This window comes from Oncorhynchus tshawytscha, linkage group LG01, assembly GCF_018296145.1.
Source record: "Oncorhynchus tshawytscha isolate Ot180627B linkage group LG01, Otsh_v2.0, whole genome shotgun sequence".
Taxonomy (NCBI): domain Eukaryota; kingdom Metazoa; phylum Chordata; class Actinopteri; order Salmoniformes; family Salmonidae; genus Oncorhynchus; species Oncorhynchus tshawytscha.
This window is the reverse complement of record NC_056429.1, coordinates 65,588,761-65,610,749: the sequence shown is the minus strand read 5'-3', so window position 1 is coordinate 65,610,749 and position 21,989 is coordinate 65,588,761. Positions and strand designations below refer to the sequence as shown.

Sequence of the window (21,989 nt, the reverse complement as noted above, 5' to 3'; positions counted from 1 at the left end):
GCCCGGCATCTCGGAGAATACTGCCGTGTTCCGATCGACGAGCACCATGAGCTCTTGCTTCTGGGCCGGGTCGAGGTCCTCATTGCTCAGGACCACCACTGGTCCCATTGGCGTCCTGGGCCAAGGCTGTCCTCTCGTGCCACTTCTTCAACAGGTTCAAGTGGTAAATCTGTTGGGGTTCCCGTCTCCCCGTTTGCCGTCCATGGTAATTTACAGGTCCCATCTTCTGGATCACCTCGTATGGCCCATGCCATGTTGCCAGGAATTTACTTTCGACCGTGGGGATGAAGACCAACGCCCTGTCTCCCACCTGGAATTCTCGGGGCTGGGCTCCCCGATTATAGACCTGGGCTTGGGCGCGTAGGGCATTCTCCATACGTTCCCTCACGACTGGCCATATGGCTGTCATCCGCTCCCTCATCGTCTCCACATGTTCTACCATGCTGCGTAATGGGGTCGGTTGGGCTTCCCACACCTCCTTGGCAAGGTCCAGTAGGACCCGTGGCCTCCTCCCGTAGAGGGGTTCGAAAGGGGAAAACCCAGGGGAGGACTGGGGTACTTCTCGGATCGAGAACATTAGGTGGGGTAGTAGCTGTTCCCAGTTCTTCCCACCCTGCTTGATGACCTTCCGCAGCATCTGTTTGAACGTTTTATTGAAGCACTTGACGATCCCATCCATCTGCAGGGGAAAGATGGAGGTCCGGATCTGCTTTATCTGCAAGAGAGCACACAACTCTTTCATTAGGCGGGACGTAAACTCAGTACCTTGCTCTGTCAGGATCTCGTTTGTGATGCCCACCCGGCTAAAAAGGTGGAGCAGCTCCAGGGCGATTCCCTTGGATACGGCCGCCCGTAGGGGAATGGCCTCGGGATGACGGGTGGCATAATCTACTATCACCAGGATGTACCAGTGTCTTCATGCATTTTTACCAGGGGTCCCACTATGTCCATGGTGATGCATTCAAAGGGCACCCCGATGATCGGTAGGAGGACCAATGGGTTTCGGAAGTGGGTTTTTGGGGCAGTGAGTTGACACTCCGGGCAGCTGCGATAGTAGTCTTCCACGGCGCTCCTCATCCCGGGCGGCGATCCGTTCCCGGTTCTTCTACATTCCCAGGTGTGCCCCCATCATGTGGATGTGGGTCAGCTGAAGAACGGTTCCCACCTACCGTCGGTGCAGCAACAATAGCTCTCGAAGTTCCCCCTGTTGGCACAAAACTTGATAGAAAAGGTTATTCTTGATTTGGAAATGGGGGTAACGCCATTCACTCACCCCCGAAAGGAGCTGTCCGCCCACCGCTATCACTTGGGCTGCGGCGGCTTTCATGTTCGGATCCTCCCACTGGGCCATCCCGAATTGTCCGCACAGCGGGTGTCCTGACTGGCCCCTCAAAATCAAGGAGGGGGAGGCTGGGCTACTCCCCCAGTAGTTCCAAGGAAAATCAAGGAGGGGGGGGGCCCTCTGACCCGTAGATACAGTTTGGTTAACCGGTTGCTTCTGGGCCGCACAGGCGATGGGTCGTCCCCGCTCTCTTCTTCGGCCGGCTCGTATCGTTTTCCTCAACTCGTGCCCCCATAGGGCCGTGAACAGAGGACAATCCTGTCCCACTAGGAGAGGTACCGGCAACTCTGGTACTGCACCCACCATCATCTGGCAGCTCCCTTGTGGCGTCACAATGTTGGTCCATACGATTGGATACCGCTATGTGCCACCGTGAACACAGGAAATGGACATCTCCCTACCCCGTTCGGTCTCCTGGTTCAGCAGGCTCATGGTTACGAACATAACCATACTTCCGGAGTCTAATAGTGCTTCCGTGTCTTGTCTGTCAACCTTCACTGGGAACATGGGTGCAGTTGATTCGTGGTGCGCCCAACAGGAGGTGACATACAGTGGGGAGAACAAGTATTTGATACACTGCCGATTTTGCAGGTTTTCCTACTTACAAAGCATGTAGAGGTCTGTAATATTTATCATAGGTACACTTCAACTGTGAGAGACGAATCTAAAACAAAAATCCAGAAAATAACATTTTATGATTTTTAAGTAATCAATTTGCATTTTATTGCATGACATAAGTATTTGATACATCAGAAAAGCAGAACTTAATATTTGGTACAGAAACCTTTGTTTGCAATTACTGAGATCATACGTTTCCTGTAGTTCTTGACCAGGTTTGCACACACTGCAGCAGGGACTTTGGCCCACTCCTCCATACAGACCTTCTCCAGATCCTTCAGGTTTCGGGGCTGTCGCTGGGAAATATGGATTTTCAGCTCCTTAGCTCCTTAGTGATTATGATAGAAGAAACAAAGTCTAGATTTTCTCATCCTGTGTCTCCTTGACCTGCTGCCACTCCCCCAGTACTCTCTCCCTCTTACTCTCTCTCTGTGTGTGTGTGTGTGTGTGTGTGTGTGTGTGTGATTGTGTGGGCGGAGACAGGTGTGCTGGAGTCAGAGCAGATCCCCACAAGCTGCAACCTGTTCCATTATCAAGACTTCTAACAAATACTCAGCCCTGCCACTTCCACGCTGCCAGATCGTAATCTCTGCTCAGTCAGTCTATGTTTCTAGCCATTTGTTCCTGTTTAGATCCAGTTGTGCCTGTTTTCCCTTGCCTGACGCTGTTTTCCTCTCCGCTACAGTTCTGCCCTCTCTGACTCTGGTCCCTGTCTCCAGTCCCACGTCTCGTAATCCTGATACTCTGTCCTGGATTCCCCACTCTACTACTCCCTTGGATTCCCCTCATGACCTGCTTATCCTGTCTCAACCCCTCTAGCCTCAGCCTCCACACCTGGTTTCCTGTTAACAGCCCCAGTTTCCCCTGGCCTGCACTCCATCTTCCCAAGATGGAGTGCAGTTTTCAATAAATACCTTGGTTTCTTCATCCTATTCTCCCCAGCTGAGTCTGCTCTTGGGTTCCCCTGTTCCACTCCGCATAAAAGTACGATCTGGCCAATGAGATGAACCCAGCAGACTTAAATACTCTCTACCAAACCCTCGCCAGCCAACGTGCCCTGCTCGAGCAACTTAACCAAGCTCTGAAAACTGTTCTGGAGCACATCAAGGAGTTTTCACGGAACCTGTCTGACCTACAGGGCCGAACCTTCACCCAGAGCTCACAACCAGTCCCAAGTCCTTCTTCTCCGCTCCGGGAGCCGTTTGTTCCGACTCCCGAGCATTACGATGGCAACCTCGGAGCTTACAGAGCCTTTTTGGTACAATGTTCACTAGTATATGAGCAACAGCTTTACTCTTATGCTAGCGAATGGGCCAAGATTTCCTCTCTGACTGGCTGCCTCGGTGGAGCAGTGCTATCCTCGGCCATGGGCGGTGTGGGAAAGACAGTCCCCCATCTGCTTCTCCCACTCCAGATTCACGGAGGAGATGAAGAAAGTCTTCAACCACAGTTTTCTGCGGTAAGGATGCCGCTAAACAACTCGTTCCTTGTCCTCCTTCTCCCTCCGTCTCTCTGGAAATCTCCACATAATCAACTGTCCTTACTCTCCCCTGGTTCTTGGCAATCCTTGGTGAAAGCTACACAACCCACAGATTGACTGAACCGCCCGGAAAGGTAACCCCTTGGAGTTCATTTTGTCACTCTAATTATTTACATTCTGCCCTTCTCCCTGCCTTGTCTGTGCCCCAGTTCATTCCAATACCTCCGGGCCTGTCATCAGTTCCTCCCGAGTATCACGATCTAGTTCCTGTGTTCAGCAAGAACCACGCCCTGTCGCTGCTGCCTCATTGGCCGTACAACTGCACAATTGACCTCCAGCCTGGAGCTCCCCTGCCCAGTAGCCGGTTGTTTAACCTCTCTTGTCCCGAGCAAGAGGCTATGGAGAGGTACATCCAGGATTCTCTGGCTGCAGGACTTATCAAGCCATCTTCCTCCCCAGTGGGTGGTGGGATGCTTTCTTTTTTTCTATTTAGATGGCATCCTGATTTTTTTCCAAAGACCCTGAGGCTCACCAGCAACACGTTTGCCAAGTTCTTCAACGGCTGTTGGAGAATAAGCTTTTTGTTAAAGCTGAAAAATGTGAGTTCCATGCTGCCACAGTGTCTTTCTTGGGTTATATTATTTCCCAGTGACAGTTAATGTATGGACCCCGCCAAGGTCATGGCAGTCACAGAGTGGCCTGCACCCTCCAACCTGAAGCAGCTACAGCATTTCCTGGGGTTTGCAAATGTTTATAGAATTTTCAACCGTAACTACAGCCGTCTGACAGCACCTCTCACCACTCTCACCTCCACCTCTACTCCGTTCCACTGGACTCCTGAGGCAGAGGAAGTATTCCTGGGACTCAAGCGTCGCTTCACCTCCGCTCTGGTCCTTACTCAGCCCGACCCAGAACTCCAGTTCATCGTGGAGGTGGATGCCTCTGACACTGGGGTAGGTGCTGTTCTGTCTCAACGTTCCCACTCTGATCAGAAGGTCCACCCATGTGCATTTTTTACCCGTAAACTCTTACCTGCAGAGAGGAATTTTGAATTAGGAAACCGGGAACTCCTGGCAGTTAAGCTGGCTCTGGAGGAATGGTTTCACTGGTTGGAGGGCTCTGCAAAACCCTTCATCGTGTGTACTGACCATAAAAACCTATCCTACATACAGACTGCCAAACATCTGAAGCAAGGTGGGCCTTGTTCTTCGGTAGATTCAATTTCACACTCACTTATTGCCCCGGTTCGAAGAATACCAAGCCTGATGCCCTCTCTCGCTAGTTCACCACCAACAACATGGGTACTCAGCCAGAAGCCATTGTGCCATCCACCTGCATCGTTGCCGCCGTCACCTGGGAGATCGAGTCCCGTATCCGCCAGGCTCAGCAGAACCAGCCTGACCTGGGTAAAGGTCCTAGTAATGCTCTGTTTGTTCCAGATTGTGTTCCCTCTGATGTTCTTCAGTAGGGCCATTCTACCCATCTCATCTGTCACTCTGGTATGAACCAGGCCCTCGCCTTCCTGGCCCACCATGTAGAGAGATGTCCGGGAGTTTGTCTCAGCCTGTCTCGCTTGTGCCCGGAACAAAACTTCCAGTAAACCCACTTCTGGTCTGCCCAGCCCTCTTCCCATACCCAGTCACTCCTGGTCACACATAGCTCTGGACTTCATCACTGGCCTCCCCCATCTAACGGTAACTCTGTCATCCTCCCCATTATTGACAGGTTTACCAAAATGGCTCACTTCATTCCCGTCTCCAAGCTCCCGTCCTCCAGGGAAACTGCGGACCTGTTAGTATCCCATGTGTTTAGTCTGTATGACATCCCCACTGACAACGTTTCCGACAGAGGACCCCAGTATACCTTCCAGGTATGGAGATCCTTCTGTTCAGCTCTTGGTATCAATGTCAGTCTTTCTTCTAGATATCACCCCCAGACCAACGGCCAGACCGAACGGGCCAACCAAGAGATGGAGACTGCCCTACGCTGTATGACTTCTGCTAACTCTTTCTCCTGGAGCGCTCAGCTACCCTGGGTTGAATATACCCACAACACCCTCACCAGCGCCTCGTCAGGTATGTGACCCTTCGAGTGTGCTCTGGGTTACCAACCCCTCTTTTTCCCTGCCCAAGAGGTTGCATTTTAATTTAGTAAATGCCAGATCTCTATTGTAAGACGCATCATTTACCCAAGTTTCGTCAAAATTGGGCTACTGTTGTCTGAGATATCGCAAGTGACTAACGAACAAACAAACGGTCAAACAAAAGGATAGAGACCGATCCACAGTCCCATCCCCGATTTCATCGTGGGAGACATTCCTGTACAAGTCAAATGATAGGAACTGGGAATGACATTTGACGCTTACTACCTGGGAGTTGTTTCCACAAGGATGCTGGCCCATATTGATTCCCATGCCACCCAAGGTTGTGTCAATTTGGCTGTATGTCCTTTGGATGGTGGACTATTGTTGATACACATGGGAAACTACCATACCCTGTTCAAAGGCACTTACATATTTTGTCTTGTCCATTCACCCTCTGAATGGCACACATACACAATCCATGTCTCAATTGTCTCAAGGCTTAAAAATATTTATTTAACCTGTCTCCTCCCCTTCATCTACACTGATTGAAGTGGATTTAACAAGTGACATTAATGAGGGAACCTAGCTTTCGCCTGGTCAGCCTATATCATGGAAAGAGCAGGTTGAACACACAATGTTTTGTACCCTCAGTGTATCATGAATAAGTAGACAAAACACTACAGGTTTACTACACCCGCTTTTCAGTAGGGATCAGTAGAGTTCTGCAGGGGGTTGAGTCACTGATGTGATCATCCTGTCTGGGTTGGCGTCCCCCCCTTGGGTTGTGCCGTGGCGGATATCTTTGTGGGCTATACTCAGCCTTGTCTCAGGATGGTAAGTTGGTGGTTGAAGATATCCCTCTAGTGGTGTGGGGGCTGTGCTTTGGCAAAGTGGGTGGGGTTATATCCTTCCTGTTTGGCCCTGTCCGGGGGTGTCCTCGGATGGGGCCACAGTGTCTCCTGACCCCTCCTGTCTCAGCCTCCAGTATTTATGCTGCAGTAGTTTGTGTCAGGGGGCTAGGGTCAGTTTGTTATATCTGGAGTACTGACATGATGACTCCTTGCTGTCCCCAGTCCACCTGGCTGTGCTGCTGCTCCAGTTTCAACTGTTCTGCCTTATTATTATTGGACCATGCTGGACCATGCTGTTCTGCTATTCATTCATGAACATTTGAACATCTTGGCCATGTTCTGTTATAATCTCCACCCGGCACAGCCAGAAGAGGACTGGCCACCCCACATAGCCTGGTTCCTCTCTAGGTTTCTTCCTAGGTTTTGGCCTTTCTAGGGAGTTTTTCCTAGCCACCGTGCTTCTACACCTGCATTGCTTGCTGTTTGGGGTTTTAGGCTGGGTTTCTGTACAGCACTTTGAGATATCAGCTGATGTACGAAGGGCTATATAAATACATTTGATTTGATTTGCAGCTTGTGGCTGCACTTCCTGTGCTTGTGACCACAGAATAAGACAAAGGAAGTAGTTGGTTGTTGTTATCTAGATACTGTTTCACAATCCTGAATGTAATCACCCTACATCCTTTGTCGTTCTGTCTTTCATATCCCTTATGCTGACACCATCTGTAAGGTAACTTTCCTTTATGTCATTGTTTAACCTTTAACTATATCCAAATGATTTCTTGCCAAAACGGTCTTAGCCGTTCTAAAAGAGATGCTAAACATAATACATACCTTTTTGCTACCCCCATTGAAATGAGCTATGTACCTCTGTTTTTGTCATACTAGCTAATAAGTACTCTATGTGTTTGTATGCAAATGTGCAATATTTTCAAATTAGTATGCTTACCCTCACCTCTTTTGACTTGTTGCAACGGAGGCCCTCAACCTAAGACTGGAGGCCATTGTTGATAAGATTAAATTTTTTTATCATCACTGTTTTGTGTTGTCTGATTGGTAATGGCTTAAGATGTCTTTATTTTCTAAAAGGTTACGTGGTGGAGAAATGTGTCTACAACAAAAAATAAGATCTGAAGATAGTTAAGTCAAAGCTGAATGAATAATTGTAATTAAGGATTGTAAAATGTAATTAATTTAATAAAAAGATGCAATTAAGTTTGTATAAGCTTATTTTTTGTTTGATCAACATGGAGGAATGTGAAGGCTTTAAGTGGTCGATACCCAAAAGCTCAGTTACACAGTAGCCATTAAAGAAAGATTTTGTAGTGATTTGAGTAGGAAATATGTGACTCGTTTCAAGAAACTAGGCTTATGTCGCAATTCACGACTTCACAGGAGAGGCGTTTGAACATGTATTTTTAATCTAAATGCGTTTTTTGGCTGAAATGCATTCTTAAACATTTGAATTTTCATGTGCCTTAACAACAAACTTGTATGCCATCTGTAAATACGAATAAAGTTGTTCAATTATGAGCCCCGTTGGTTTAGCTACAGAGAAAGACAGGAACCTTTCCCCTACCCGTGATTGGCTGAGAAAATTACATTTTCTTTGTGGCTGGGCATGCCGAGAGATTAGTTTCGGATTGGTCTGCCATGTCTATAAAATTAGCTGCTTGTTATGGGTTGATAATCCTTTCTAATGCAGTTTTTTTCCCGAAAGATATAACGTAAGCCATGGAGAACTGCAATTATGTTGCTACTGCTCTCAATAACCTTCCTGCCGGGAATTTATCAGGCGCTATTGACAAAGGTCAGTGGGGGAAAAGTTGTGATGGACTACTTTCAGGGGATTGTACAATTGTACCATGCCGGCTCTCTCTGACTCAAGTTAGTTATATCCTAATTTTAGCTAGCTAACAAGCTAACATTTAACCTATTTGGTTAACTTTAGCTAGCTATGAAAATCGGTTTGTATTGCTAGTACTCTATGGATTGGGATTATGGTAAAAAAGAATTGCCAATTAGCTACATGTCTAAACAAAAGACTTCACTTCGCCAGATTACATGACCCATCAAGTTATCCAGGTGTGTCTGACGGTGATTACGGCTATCTATTGTATAATAATGCTAAAATATTTGTATCTGGAATTTGTCTTTCAGCATCAGTAGAATGCACCTGACTCTCCTCCACCAGTCATACAAGGAGAATGTTTTAATGCCTCCCATCAAAAAGAGAGCTGGCCCAAGCAAGCACATGTCTGTGCTTGCTTTGTTAAGTTTTGATATCTTCACTATTATTCTACAATGTCGAAAATAGTAGAAATAAAGAAAAATCCTTGTATGAATTAGGTGTATCCAAACTTTTTACTGATACTGTGTGTATATATATATATGGAAAGAAGGTAAATGCCTTACACTGAGCTGTGTAAAGACACTGACAGGGGTGAGAAAATAAATTGCAAATCAAGGGAAAGGCGTACTGCTAGAGCCTGGCCTTGACAACATCCGGTGAAATTGCAGAGCGCAAAATTCAAAAATACAAATACATTATGAAACATTCATGAAAATGCAAGTGTTATACATTGTTTAAAAGCTTAACTTCTTGTTAATCCATCCGCTTTGTCAGATTTCAAAAAGGCTTTATGGTGAAAGCATACCATGCGATTATCTGAGGACAGTGCCCCGCATACAAAAGCATTAAAAACATTTTCCAACCAAGCAGATGCATCACAAAAGTCAGAAATAGCGATAAAATAAATCACTTACCTTTGAAGATCTTCCTCTGTTTGCAATCCAAAGAGTCCCAGCTACATCATAAATGGTCGGTTTGTACGATGAAGTCCTTCTTTATATCCAAAAAAGTATATTTTGTTGGCGCACTTCACTCAGTAATCCACCTGTTTCCCCTCGTTCAAAATGCATACAAATGAATCCAATAAGTTACAAATAAACTTCTTCCAAACAAGTAAAAAATATTCCAAATCAATCCTCAGGTACCCTAACATGCTGACCAGAATAAATTTAGAAATCCTTGTTATTCAATTATTGCACCCACACTGCTCGCGCGTGCCAACGAGCGTATGCGACGCCAATGGATAAAATATAACTAATTCCTATTTCTGACGCAGATCGCGCTGCAAGTCCTTATACCCACGTGGGTGAATGAAAGACAAACTGTTTTGCCTGTAGTCATGGTAAAACAATGAAAGTTTAGATGCGATCACCATATAAATTAAATGATGAAAAAGCCTGGAAGGAGGAGAGATGAGTAGAAATGATTCGGTTGGCAATTTTATGTGTGGATTAATTGTCGGAGTAGAGGGCCTTGTTCATTTCAGGTTAAATAACAACTCAATGTTTATATCCCAGGACGAATTAGCTCGCAACAGCAAGCTAGCTAAATAGGACAAATTAATGTTAGCTAGCAGGTGCAAGGTAAGTAGCTAAATTGCAATACATGTTTAATGCTTTTCGACCTGTCCCCAAATGAATGTCATTGGTTGAGTTTGTTTTGATATTTTAACCTGCGTGTCGTGATCGCGTTTGGTGTGGGGGGGCAAAATAAATGTATACACGATAGCGCACGATGGCGCACACGCGCAGCTGGTTTGGGTTCCGTGTAATATGTAAATAAACAATAAAAGTTAAGACAGAGAATAGTATATTCATTACCGGAGATATATAACGAAGTGCATGCCCTCACCGGAACGCGATACAAACTCTACAGACAAAATGGGAGCCACTTACAAAAACTACAAATTCTAGCTAATTTTCAAAAAACAAGCCTGAAACTCTTTCTAAAGACTGTTGACATCTAGTGGAAGCCCTAGGAACTGCAATCTGGGAGGTATTCCTTTTATATTCCCATTGACAGCCATAATAATCAGGGCTGAGCTGAAAAACAAATCTGGATGTATTGTCCTTGGGTTTTCGCCTGCCATATCAGTTATGTTATACTCACAGACAATATTTTAACAGTTTTGGAAACTTTAGAGTGTTTTCTATCCAATATTTATATCCAATACTATGCATATCCTAGCTTCTGGGCCTGAGTAACATGCAGTTTACTTTGGACACCTCATTCATCCATACTTCCGAATACTGCCCCCTATCCGGAATAGTTATTTTGTTTGCAGGGGAACTATCCTTATGACCCTATGCAGCTATCTACTTTTTAACTCCTCGCAAGTGTGGCTTGTTTGGTGTCTGCTGTGAAGGAATACCACAAATCAACTACTTGATTGATGAAGGCATGTCATCCAGCAAAGGCAGCAGCAGTCATCAACTACATACACCATTTCTTCACCAACTACGGAATGGGGAAACATGTGTGGATCTGAATTGTGATAACTGCAGTGGCCAAAACAAGAACAAGTTTGTGCTCCGGTATTGTGCATGGCAGACCATGCTCAAGCTCCACCACAGTCTGGGCCTTCACTTCCTGATCACAGGCCACACGAAATTTGCCCCCGACTGGTGCTGTCACCTCATCAAGCAGTGCTTCAGAAAGACCATAGTGAACACTTTGTCTGAGATTGCTGGTGTTGTGAAGAACAGAACTGTGACAGGGGTCAATATCTCACAGCTGGTTGGACTGGAGGATGGTACAGTGCTGGCGGAAAACTATGGCTGGAAACACCTGACTCCATACTTCAGGCCGCTGCCACAGATCAAGCAGTATCAGCACTTCGGGTGAATGTCATTTCCATTGCATTGTACAAGGTTATTCTTCTGTTTGTAATGTCTTCTAAAGAATTTTTTATTATTTTGTGTTTAACAGCTTCGATGCTCTGGAGCCTGGTGTTGTCTCCAAGTAGTGCTCAGACTCAGGTTTCAGCTGCTGCGCTAACGCTGAAATCCTTCCTCCCATAGATGGTCTGCCTGTACAAGCACCACCTTGACTGGACAAAGCTAGACAAACTTATATTTTTGAGAAGATCAGGGAATTTACCAATGAAGAGGCTATGGACATCACATGCCCTGGGACAAAATCAAGGGCAGGACAGAAATGCCCTTGTTCATGCGCGGTTCGGCTGGACCAGTTCAACACTGAGGGCGAGCTCTCAGTCATCAGCACTATCTGCAGTGCCTCTATTCACATAACTCTCTCCAAACACACATGCCATACATTGCTGCTCCTATGTATTTATTCATCCTGCTGCTCAGTCACTTTACCCCTGATTGTATGCATATACCTACCTCATCTATCACTGATATCGTTATTGATATTGTTCTTATACATGATGTATATTATTTTGCTCTTTCTCTACTGGCATTGACCCTTTTTATCTTTTTCTTCATATATTTTTGATATGGCTACTATGCAAGTAACCATTTTGCTGTACCGTTTACACCTTCTGTAGAGACACATCCTCTTAGCAAGATGTGGCTGGGTGTTATAGCATTTCTTTCACATGACCCATCCATTTAATCGAGTGTCCGGGTAAGCGTCATCTAATATTTATAAAATATTTTTATCGACACTGCTTATGTAGAATTGTTCCTTATTGTAGGCTACTACGTTTACCACTTTTAGTCTTAATCTTTACTACACTACTCACTGTTTAGCACATAACCTCACATGTGAATTCTTAAAGAGATGGTTGGGGCTGGCTTAAGAGGGTGTGAACAATGCTGACTGTAGGTACACGAAGAAGAGCTTTTCAGTGGGTATACCAAAATATTCAAGGTCCATTTTCTCAAAAGTGGGGTTACAAGTCTATCAACTTTCAAAGAATAATATCTTTCCCATTGTTCTTTAAATGCAGAATGGCCCAAGCCCTCACCCTCCGTCCAACAGGTCACAGACATGCTCAATGGAATTGAGATCGGGGCTCTTTGCTGGCAATGGCAGAACACTGACAATCCTGTCTTGCAGGAAATCACGCACAGAACGCGCAATATGGCTGGTGGCATTGTCATGCTGGAGGGCCATGTCAGGATTAGCCTCCAGGAAGGGTACCACATGAGGGAGGAGGATGTCTCCCCTGTGTTGAGATTGCCTGCAATGACAAGCTCAGTCTGATGATGCTGTGACACACTGCCCCAGACCATGAAGGCCCTCCACCTTGAAATCAATCCTGCTCCAGAGTACAGGTCTCGGTGTAACGCTCATTCCTTTGACAATAAACCCGAATCTGACCATCACCCCTGGTGAGACAAAAACGTGACTCGTCAGTGAAGATAACTTTTTGCAAGTCCTGTCTGTTCCAGCGACGGTGGGTTTGTGCCCATAGGCGACATTGTTGGCAGTGAATTTATTTTACCTTTATATAATTAGGCAAGTCAGTTAATTAAGAAAAAAAATATCATTTTCAATGACAGCCTAGGAACAGTGGATTTACTGCCTTGTTCAGGGGCAGAATGACAGGTTTTTACCTTGCCCAACACTCTAACTACTAGGCTACCTTCCACACCAGTGATGTCTGGTGTGGTCTTGCATTACAACAGGCCTACAAGCCCTCAGTTCAGCCTGTCTCAGCCTATTGCGGACAGTCTGAGCACTGATGGAGGGATTGTGCGTTCCCGGTGTAACTTGGGCAGCTGATGTTGCCATCCTGTACCTGTTCCGCAGGTGTGATGTTCGGATGTACCAATCCTGTGCAGGTGTTGTTACACGTGGTCTGCCACTGCGAGGACGATAAGCTGTCCGTCCTGTCTCCCTGTAGCATTGTCTTAGGTGTCTCACAGTACGGACATTGCAATTTATTTCCCTGGCCACATCTGCAGTGTTTAAACCCTTTACAATGAACATCTGTTAAGTTATTTGGATTTTGCGAATTATCTTTGAAAGACAGGGTCCTGAAAAGGGACGTTTTCTTTTTGTCTGCTGGAGGTCATTTTGCAGGGCTCTGGCAGTGCTCCTCCTGCTCCTCCTTTGCACAAAGGCGGAGGTAGCGGTCCTGCTGCTGGGTTGTTGCCCTCCTACGGCCTCCTCCACGTCTCCTGATGTACTGTGGTCACCACCTGCAGAACCACTCCTTTATTGGGGGGTGTCTTGCTAATTGCCTATAATTTCCACCTGTTGTCTATTCCATTTGCACAACAGCATGTGAAATGTATTGTCAATCAGTGTTGCTTCCTAAGTGGACAGTTTGATTTCACAGAAGTGTGATTGACTTGGAGTTATATTGTGTTATTTAAGTGTTCCCTTCATTTTTTTTAGCAGTGTATATTTATTTAGACTTTTGTTACTTTCTTTGCTTTTAGGCCCACGGAAAAGGGGTGGTAACTGAAATGCTCTAATATACTAAAACAGAGATACTTGTTCCAAAACAATTCGATCATCATCTGTACAAATTGTACTTTAGACCTACGGGACTGTACTGCACTGTCATCTTCTTCAATATTCTGTGATTTCAAATATCACTCAGACACTGGAGGAATACAATTTTATAAACATTCAAGTAAATGTTTTTTTTGTCCGGTAAACATGATACAGACCATCTTCTGTCAATAAAAATATTTGTGTTTATTGACATAACATGGATACGATTAGCATACTTGAAATGTAACAAAAAAACACTAAAAGTCATATTTTGTTAGTCATTTTATCTTACTTCAGGTAGTTCACATCTCAAACATAAACACTTCCCTTGATCAGGAGTATAATAACACCGTAGCACGTGGTGTTGAAAGCAGCTGAAATATCCATTGGCAATTCAGACACTGAATAATTTCTCTTTCATCATTATCTGGCTTACATACCCCATTGGGTGACACTTTATAATAACGTTCCTGTCTGATCGTTATTAGAAAGTGTTTCCCCACATGGTAGCATTCTGTTATTCTACTCGATATCACATACTCAACATGCCTGTGGTACATGTATGGTATTTGCTTTCACTATCCCTTTACAAACCTAAGTGTAATACATACACTTAAACAGCAAAAAAATGTTAAACAGTATTCATCACATTTAGGCCTGAACCATTGTGCATCACATAATAACAATACATTAAAATGTAACTATTACATTATTTTAGCACTGTGTGATATTAAAACATGTATAGAAATCACCATATATCACACTGTGTGCACAGCCAAATAACTTTATGTACAATTGATAGAAATGTTCAATTTTGGAAATCACTGAAATGAAAAGCACCACTATTCAGCTCCATATGTCATATGTAGCAGGTCTAAGCTAGTCTATCCAGACTCTTTTGAGTTTTGTATCTGTTCTCAGCTATGGGATTTTATGGGATAATCTCAAATTGGATTTCTGGCCAGAGGAGAGGAGCAAACTCCTCCGTTTGCTTAACCAATTGAAACTCTCCTACATACAGTGAATTTGGAAAGTGTTCAGACACTGACTTTTTCCACATTTTGTTAAAAACCTCTTGAAGCTAGGGGGCACTATTTTTATGTTTGGAAAAATAACATTCCCAAAGTAAATGGCCTATTTCTCAGGACCAGATGCTAGAATATGCATATAATTAAGACAGCTTGGGATAGAAAACACTCTAAAGTTTCCAAAACTGTAAAAATATTGTCTGTGAGTATAACAGAACTGATATTGCAGGCGAAAGCTTGAGAAAAATCCAATCAGGAAGTGACTCTTATTTTGCAACCACTGTCTTTCTATGCATCCCTATTCCCCATTGAAAGGGATATCAACCAGATTCCTTTTTCTATGGCTTCCCCAAGATGTCAACAGCCTTTAGACATAGTTTCAGGCTTTTATTTTGAAGAATGAGCGTGAACAACCACATTGCATAAGTGGACAGGTGGGGGCTCTCAGAGTGATTTGTGCGCAAAAGAAAGAGGCGGCCATTGTTACTCCCGGTTCTAGTGAAGAGCCAACTGTCCCGGTTGATATATTATCGAATAGATATTTGAAAAACACCTTCAGGATTGATTATAAAAAACGTTTGACATGTTTCTGTGTACATTATGGATATAATTTGGAATTTTTGTCTGCGTTGTCGTGACCGCTCTTTCCGGTGGATTCCTGGGCATAACGCACCAAACTAACGGAGGTATTTGGATATAAGAAATATCTTCATGGTACAAAAGGAACATTTGCTGTCTAACTGGGAGTCTCGTGAGTGAAAACATCTGAAGATCATCAAAGGTAAACGATTAATTTGATTGCTTTTCTGATTTTCGTGACCAAGTTACCTGATGCTAGGTGTACTTATTGTTTTGCGATAAACTTACACAAACGCTTGTATTGCTTTTGCTGTAAAGCATCATTTCAAAATCTGAGATGACAGGGTGATTAACCTCTTGCGAGCAAACCCGTATCCGGGAGCGTAATCATAGCCTCAAACGCATTAGCATAACGCAGCAGACATAAATACCCCTAGAAACTTTTCCTATTCATGAAAATCGCAAATGAAATGAAATAAATATATTCAAACACAAGCTTAGCCTTTTGTTAACAACACTGTCATCTCAGCTTTTCAAAATATGCGTTACAGCCAACGCTAGACAAGCATTTGTGTAAGTTTATCATGGCATAATGCTATGCTAGCTCTGCTGGCAGCAGGCAACATTTTCACAAAAATCAGAAAAGCAACCAAATTAAATCATTTACCTTTGAAGAACTTCGGATGCTTTCACTCAGGAGACTCCCAGTTAGATAGCAAATGTTCCTTTTTTCTAAAAATATTATTTTGTAGGCGAAATAGCTCCCGTTTCTTCATCATGCCTTGCTGAGAAATCGACCGGAAAATGCTGCAACTATAACGGCAAACTTTTTTCAAAATTTGCTCCATAATATCGACCGAAACACGGCAAACGTTGTTTAAGGTCCATCCTCAAAGTGTTTTTAACATATATATTCGATAATATATCCGTCGAGGCAATTGGTTTCTCATAAGAAGCGTTGGAAAAATGGCTACCTCAGTATTTTACGCAAGATTTTCTGCGGGAGACACCATGTGACCGCATGCTATATATGGTCCCTTACAGCCATTCTTCAATGGAAATGCCTAAAAAGACGTCACAAGGCTGTAGACACATTGGGGAATACGTGGAAAACGTAAGCTCATTCGTAGCTCATTCACAGCCATATAAGGAGTCATTGGCATGAGGCGGTTTCAAAAAATGCGGCACTTCATGGTTAGATTTTTATCTGGGTTTCGCCTGTAACATCAGTTCTGTGGCACTCACAGACAATATCTTTGCTTTGGAAACGTCAGAGTGTTATCTTTCCAAAGCTGTCAATTATATGCATAGTCGAGCATCTTTTCGTGACAAAATATCTTGTTTAAAACGGGAATGTTTTTCATCCAACATTTTTAATAGCACCCCCTAATGCATAACTGGCTAAGCTGTGTTTCGCTATATTTCACTTGTGATTTCATGAATATGAATATTTTCTAGTAATATTATTTGACTGTTGTGCTATGCTATTCAGCGTTGCTGATGACAAATATACCGGATTCGGGATGGGTGGTTCTAAGTTACAGCCTTATTCTATTTTTTTTTAAATCATCAATCTACTCACAATACCCCACAATGACAAAGCAAAAACAGGTTTTTAGATATTTTTGCAAAAGTATTACAAATGATTTACATAAGAATTCAGACCCTTTGCTATGAGACTCGAAATTGTGCTCATGTGCATCCTGTTTCCATTGATCATCCTTGAGATGTTTCTACAACTTGGAGTCCACCTAAGGTAAATTCAAATGATTGGACATGATTTTGAAAGGTACACAACTGTCTATATAAGATCCCACAGTTGACAGTGCATGTCAGAGCAAAAACCAAGCAATGAGCTTGAAGAATTTGTCTGTAGAGCTCAGCGACAGGATTATGTGGAGGCACATATCTGGGGAAGGGTACCAAAAATAATCTGCATCATTGAAGATCCCCAAGAACACAGTGGCCTACATAATTCTTAAATGGAAGAAGTTTGGAACCACCTAGACTCTTCCTAAAGCTGGCTGCCCGGCCAAACTGAGCAATCCAGGGAGAAGGGCATTGTCAGGGAGGTGACCAAGAACCTGGTGGTCACTCTGAAAGTGCTCCAGAGCTCCACTGTGGAGATGGCAGAACCTTCCAGAGGGACAACGATCTCTGCAGCACTCCACCAATCAGGCATTTACGGTAGAGTGGTCAGACGGAAGCTACTCCTCAGTAAAAGGCACATGATAGTCCGCTTGAAGTTTGCCAAAAAGCACCTAAAGAAACAAGATTCTCTAGTCTGATGAAACCAAGATTTAACACTTTGCCAAGTGTCACAACTGGAGAAAACTGGACAACGATCTCTGCAGCACTCCACCAATCAGGCATTTACGGTAGAGTGGTCAGACGGAAGCTACTCCTCAGTAAAAGGCACATGACAGTCCGCTTGAAGTTTGCCAAAAAGCACCTAAAGAAACAAGATTCTCTAGTCTGATGAAACCAAGATTTAACACTTTGCCAAGTGTCACGACTGGAGAAAACCTGAAAACATCCCTACGGTGAATCATGGTGGTTGCAGCATCATCCTCTGGGTAGGTTTTTCAGCAGCTGGGACTGGGAGACTAGCTAGGATCGAGGGAAAGATGAACGGAGCAGAGTACAGCGAGATCCTTGATAAAAACCTGCTCCAGAGTGCTCAGGACCTCAGACTGGGGAGACGGTTCACCTTCCAACAGGACAACTACCCTAAGCACACAGCCAAGACAATGCAGGAGTGGCTTCGGGACAAGTCTCTGAATGTGTTTGAAATGTCCCAGCCAGAGCTCAGACTTGAACATCTCTAAGACCTGAAAATCACTGTGCAGCGACGCTCCCCATTCAACCTAACAGAGCTTGAGAGGATCTGCAGAGAAGAATGGGAGACTCCCCAAATACAGGTGTGCCAAGCTTGTAGCGTCATACCCAAGAAGACTCGAGGCTGTAATCGCTGTCAAAGGTGCTTCAACAAAGTACTGAGTAAAGGGATACTGAATACTTATGTAAATGTTATATTTACTTTTTTTTAAATACATTTGCAAAAATGTCTGAACCTGTTTTTGTCATTATGGGGAGTAGATTGATGCATGTAGATTGATGACGGAAAAAAACTATCCGTTTAGAATAAGTATGTAATGTAACAAAATGTGGAAAAAGTGAAGAGGTCTCAATACTTTCCGGATGCACTGTATGGCTACCACTTTTCGGTTTCCAGGTAATGGAGGAGAGGCGCATGGAGGAGTCAAGTAGAGTACAGACATTGACCTACCCAATCTCCCATTTATGGCCCCACAACAGCATTTCCCTGATGGAAGTAAGCTGGAAGTTACTTGTGTATAATTCTATTCATCCAGCAGATGCTGCTGTGGAACTGCTAAATCCTCTAGGAGAAAGAGAGTGTTCATCTAGGGACCACAGACCAATATCTTAGTGAGGGGGATTACATTCGGACAGCCAGTGAGAAGAAATGGAGAAACCTTTTGAAATATAATCTAATAAATCAAAACATTACAATTCATAGCGACTGATCTATTTAGTGTAAAATCAATCTTTAGGTATCAAGGTAGAAATAGCAATATACCATTACTCTCAACATAAACAACAATTTAATAAGTTGATTCACTTATTGTCTCTACCATGTAAACAACAACTCACATTGAACACGAGCAGCTCATTGAAGTGCCGTAGAATTGTCAAAATGAACTTTTTTCAGACTGGCGCAGAATCTATAGAGGAAAAACTATAGACCAATGTATATACAAAAACAACCAAAAACTTTGAAAAACTGGTCGTCATAAATAGGACACTGTTTTGTTTTAAATCCTCTCATCTTCTAAGACTTAAGAAAGCAATATCCAAGTGGAAGGCAATGTACAGACATCAGAGTAAAAAAAAAACATATATAACAAATAAATCAAATTCAGTTAGCCAAAAGGGAGCTCAAAATCAATACAGTGCAGTCTATTGACACAAACTGTTTTGGCCTTTGCTTTATATACTATATTACAGTACAGATACAGTTGACTTTGAAAATCCAAACTGCTCTGTACGTTACAGATCTGACTACCACAAAATGAATGGTAAGAAATGGAAAACCCCAAATCCATTAGAAATGTTACATCCTATAATCTCCCTAGGTATCAATTGCACTTTGAATTGTCCGCCCAATGCTTTTAAAGCCCTTGCTCTATTGGTTTTCACTGTCAGTCTTTTTAGCTGCACTTCTCTGCAATGATCAATCTAGAGGAACCTTTCACCACAGGAGCTCTCCTGAAGAAATAGAGGAATATGTAACTTGGGAGGTTGTGGCTACACAGAGAACATCAGCCATCACAGCAGCAACATGGCTGCCTCCTTGTGAATCTCTGTGCAGTTAAACACCACAGACAGAATCTTTAGGATGCCTCGTCTATCCACTGAGCTGTCAGATTCTAGACTCATCATCTTCATCACCCGATTCCCACTGGGTCTATATCTCACTACGTTGAGTTTTTAGGAATTCTCCTGTGGAACACTACGGACTGCCGTGCCTGGAACTGTTGCTTCCGCCGCCGCTTGCGCTGGTCCCAGTGGCAGAGCAGTATCATCTTGAAGGTGGTACGGAAGGTCTTGTTGCACAGGGCATAGCACATGGGGTTGACGGTACTGTTGACGTAGCACAGCCAGTATCCCAGTGCCCACAGAGCCTCGGGGATGCAGCCATTACAGAAGGTGTTGACCAGCACCATGATGTTGTAGGGTGTCCATGTGATGATGAAGGCAAACAGAATGGCGCTGAGGGTCTGTGCCGCCTTCTTCTCCTTTACCAGAGACATGCGCTTGCGCTTGGTGATCTGTGTCCGTGCCCTGGAGGCAAATCTCTTGGCTAGAGCTGCCTCTCTGAAGGAGATCGGCATCGAGGGTGATTTGGTGGTTGTGGCAGGGGAGCCAGAGAGTGGCCCCACTCTGGTGGCCTGGATGGCAGGCATGGACTGGACTCTGGAGATCCGGGAGGAAAAGCGTTGTTGGTAGCTGTTGGTGTCTGTGTTGGCCCCATCAGGGGTGGTAGTAGTGGTGGTGGTGGTGATGGTAGAGAGGCTGCCCCGATTGTCCTCCTCCCCTCTCAGGGTGTCCTCTTCTGAGGCTATGTCCAGGTCCTCGCAGGAGGTAAGGTGGGAGTTGACGGCTGCCTTCATCCCTGGCAGGTTGAGCACTATGGAGAAGATGGTGTGGTCCTGGGGCATCATCCTTCTACCATTTCTCTCCTCATCCTCAGACGAGCCCGAGTGGTCCACTGACAGCCCGGCGTTGTTGTTGTTCCAGCTGTCGCTGCTGCTGTGGTCAGCATCCCCCTCTATGGGCCGGGCGCTGCCAGGCCTCCAGGAGCACATCATGGGCCAACAGTGGAAGCGTGCGGCCAGCGCCTGGCTGGGGCTCTTCTTCTGGGAAACTTGGCTTAGCTCATAGCTGCTGCAGCTCCTGGCGCTCCCAGCCTGGTGGTGGACGAAGTGAGCCCTTTCTCCACCCCTCCCTCGGCTCCCTGAGCCCTGCAGGCCCTCCAGTTCCCGTGCGCGGTTCTGCGTCTCCCTGTAGATACGCCAGTAGAGCACACTCATAATAGTGACAGGCAAGTAAAAGGCAGCAATAGCCGTGCAGAATGTAATGATGGGCTCTGAGAGGAACTGGATGTAGCACTTATCAGGGGGCACTGTGCGCTCCCCCGCAAAGTACTGCCAGAATAGAATGGCTGGGGCCCACAGGACCAGGGACACGAACCAGGCCATGCCGATCATCAAGCCAGCCCGCCGTGTGGTCCGCTTGGCCCGGTAGGTGAGTGGCCGGGTGATGGAGAAGTAGCGGTCAAAGCTGATGACCAGCAGGTTCATGACGGATGCGTTACTGGCCACATAGTCAATAGCCAGCCACAGATCACAGGCCCAGTTGCCTAGCGCCCATTGGCCCATGATGATGTAGGTGGTGTAAAGGTTCATGGAGATGACCCCGATGATGAGGTCAGCCACGGCCAGGCTGAGCAGGAAGTAGTTGTTGACAGTCTTGAGCTGGCGGTTTACCTTGAAGGATACCACCACCAGTATGTTGCCGATTATGGTGACCAGGGACAGGAGGCCGGTGAAAAAGACAATGAGGACCACCTGCCACACTGTGTGACCCCCAAGAGGGTCATAGGTCAGAGAGGTCACTGTCTCGTTGTGCGACCCTGTAAAATTGAAGAGGCCACTGATGGAGTCATTGTCATCGGGGCTGGTTAGCTCTTGCCAGATGTCCTTGTGGAGAGTGTTGGTGTCTGGGTCGTCAATGCCCATTCCTGGGGAGCTGACGGTCAGGTACAGGCCAAGGTCTGTGCTGTTGGAGCTCATTATGACTTCCTGGCATATTCTGAGGAGAACACAGATAGAGATAGATTACTACACTGTATTGTACTGAGAAGAGTCGCTCCAGTAGGTGATGCTAACAGCACATTTTTACTCTGTTTTTTAAAATATTTTTTACGTTTACTATAAGTAGACTGGCAGTTAAGGTGTTTACATTTTACCCACTTTTCTAGTCAAACTATCTTGTTTGTAAACAATTTGTATTCATAGGTTTTGTGTTCAACCTTTGCAGGTAAATGCATTGATAAACACATTTTCCCCCAGTTAGACTATACAAGCAATAATCAATTTTCATCTTGACAATTTTTTGTTGGAGGGTCCATTACAAAAACATATTCCTTTTATGACA

At 44.8% G+C, this 21,989-nt stretch overlaps 1 protein-coding gene across 1 annotated transcript; it reads right to left on the bottom strand.

The window, feature by feature from the left end:
* Positions 1-18,870: 18,870 nt before the first annotated feature.
* Positions 18,871-21,625, bottom strand: LOC112260897 (muscarinic acetylcholine receptor M3-like). The gene has a single exon (XM_024436270.2). It carries the CDS (start codon positions 21,623-21,625, stop codon positions 19,748-19,750), a length of 1,878 nt encoding a protein of 625 aa, XP_024292038.1. The 3' UTR covers positions 18,871-19,747.
* Between the last annotated feature and the right edge of the window lie 364 nt (positions 21,626-21,989).

Excerpts from the sequence above, each read along its gene's own strand:
- LOC112260897 (XM_024436270.2), bottom strand. The coding sequence starts at position 21,625 with ATGAGCTCCAACAGCACAGACCTTGGCCTGTACCTGACCGTCAGCTCC.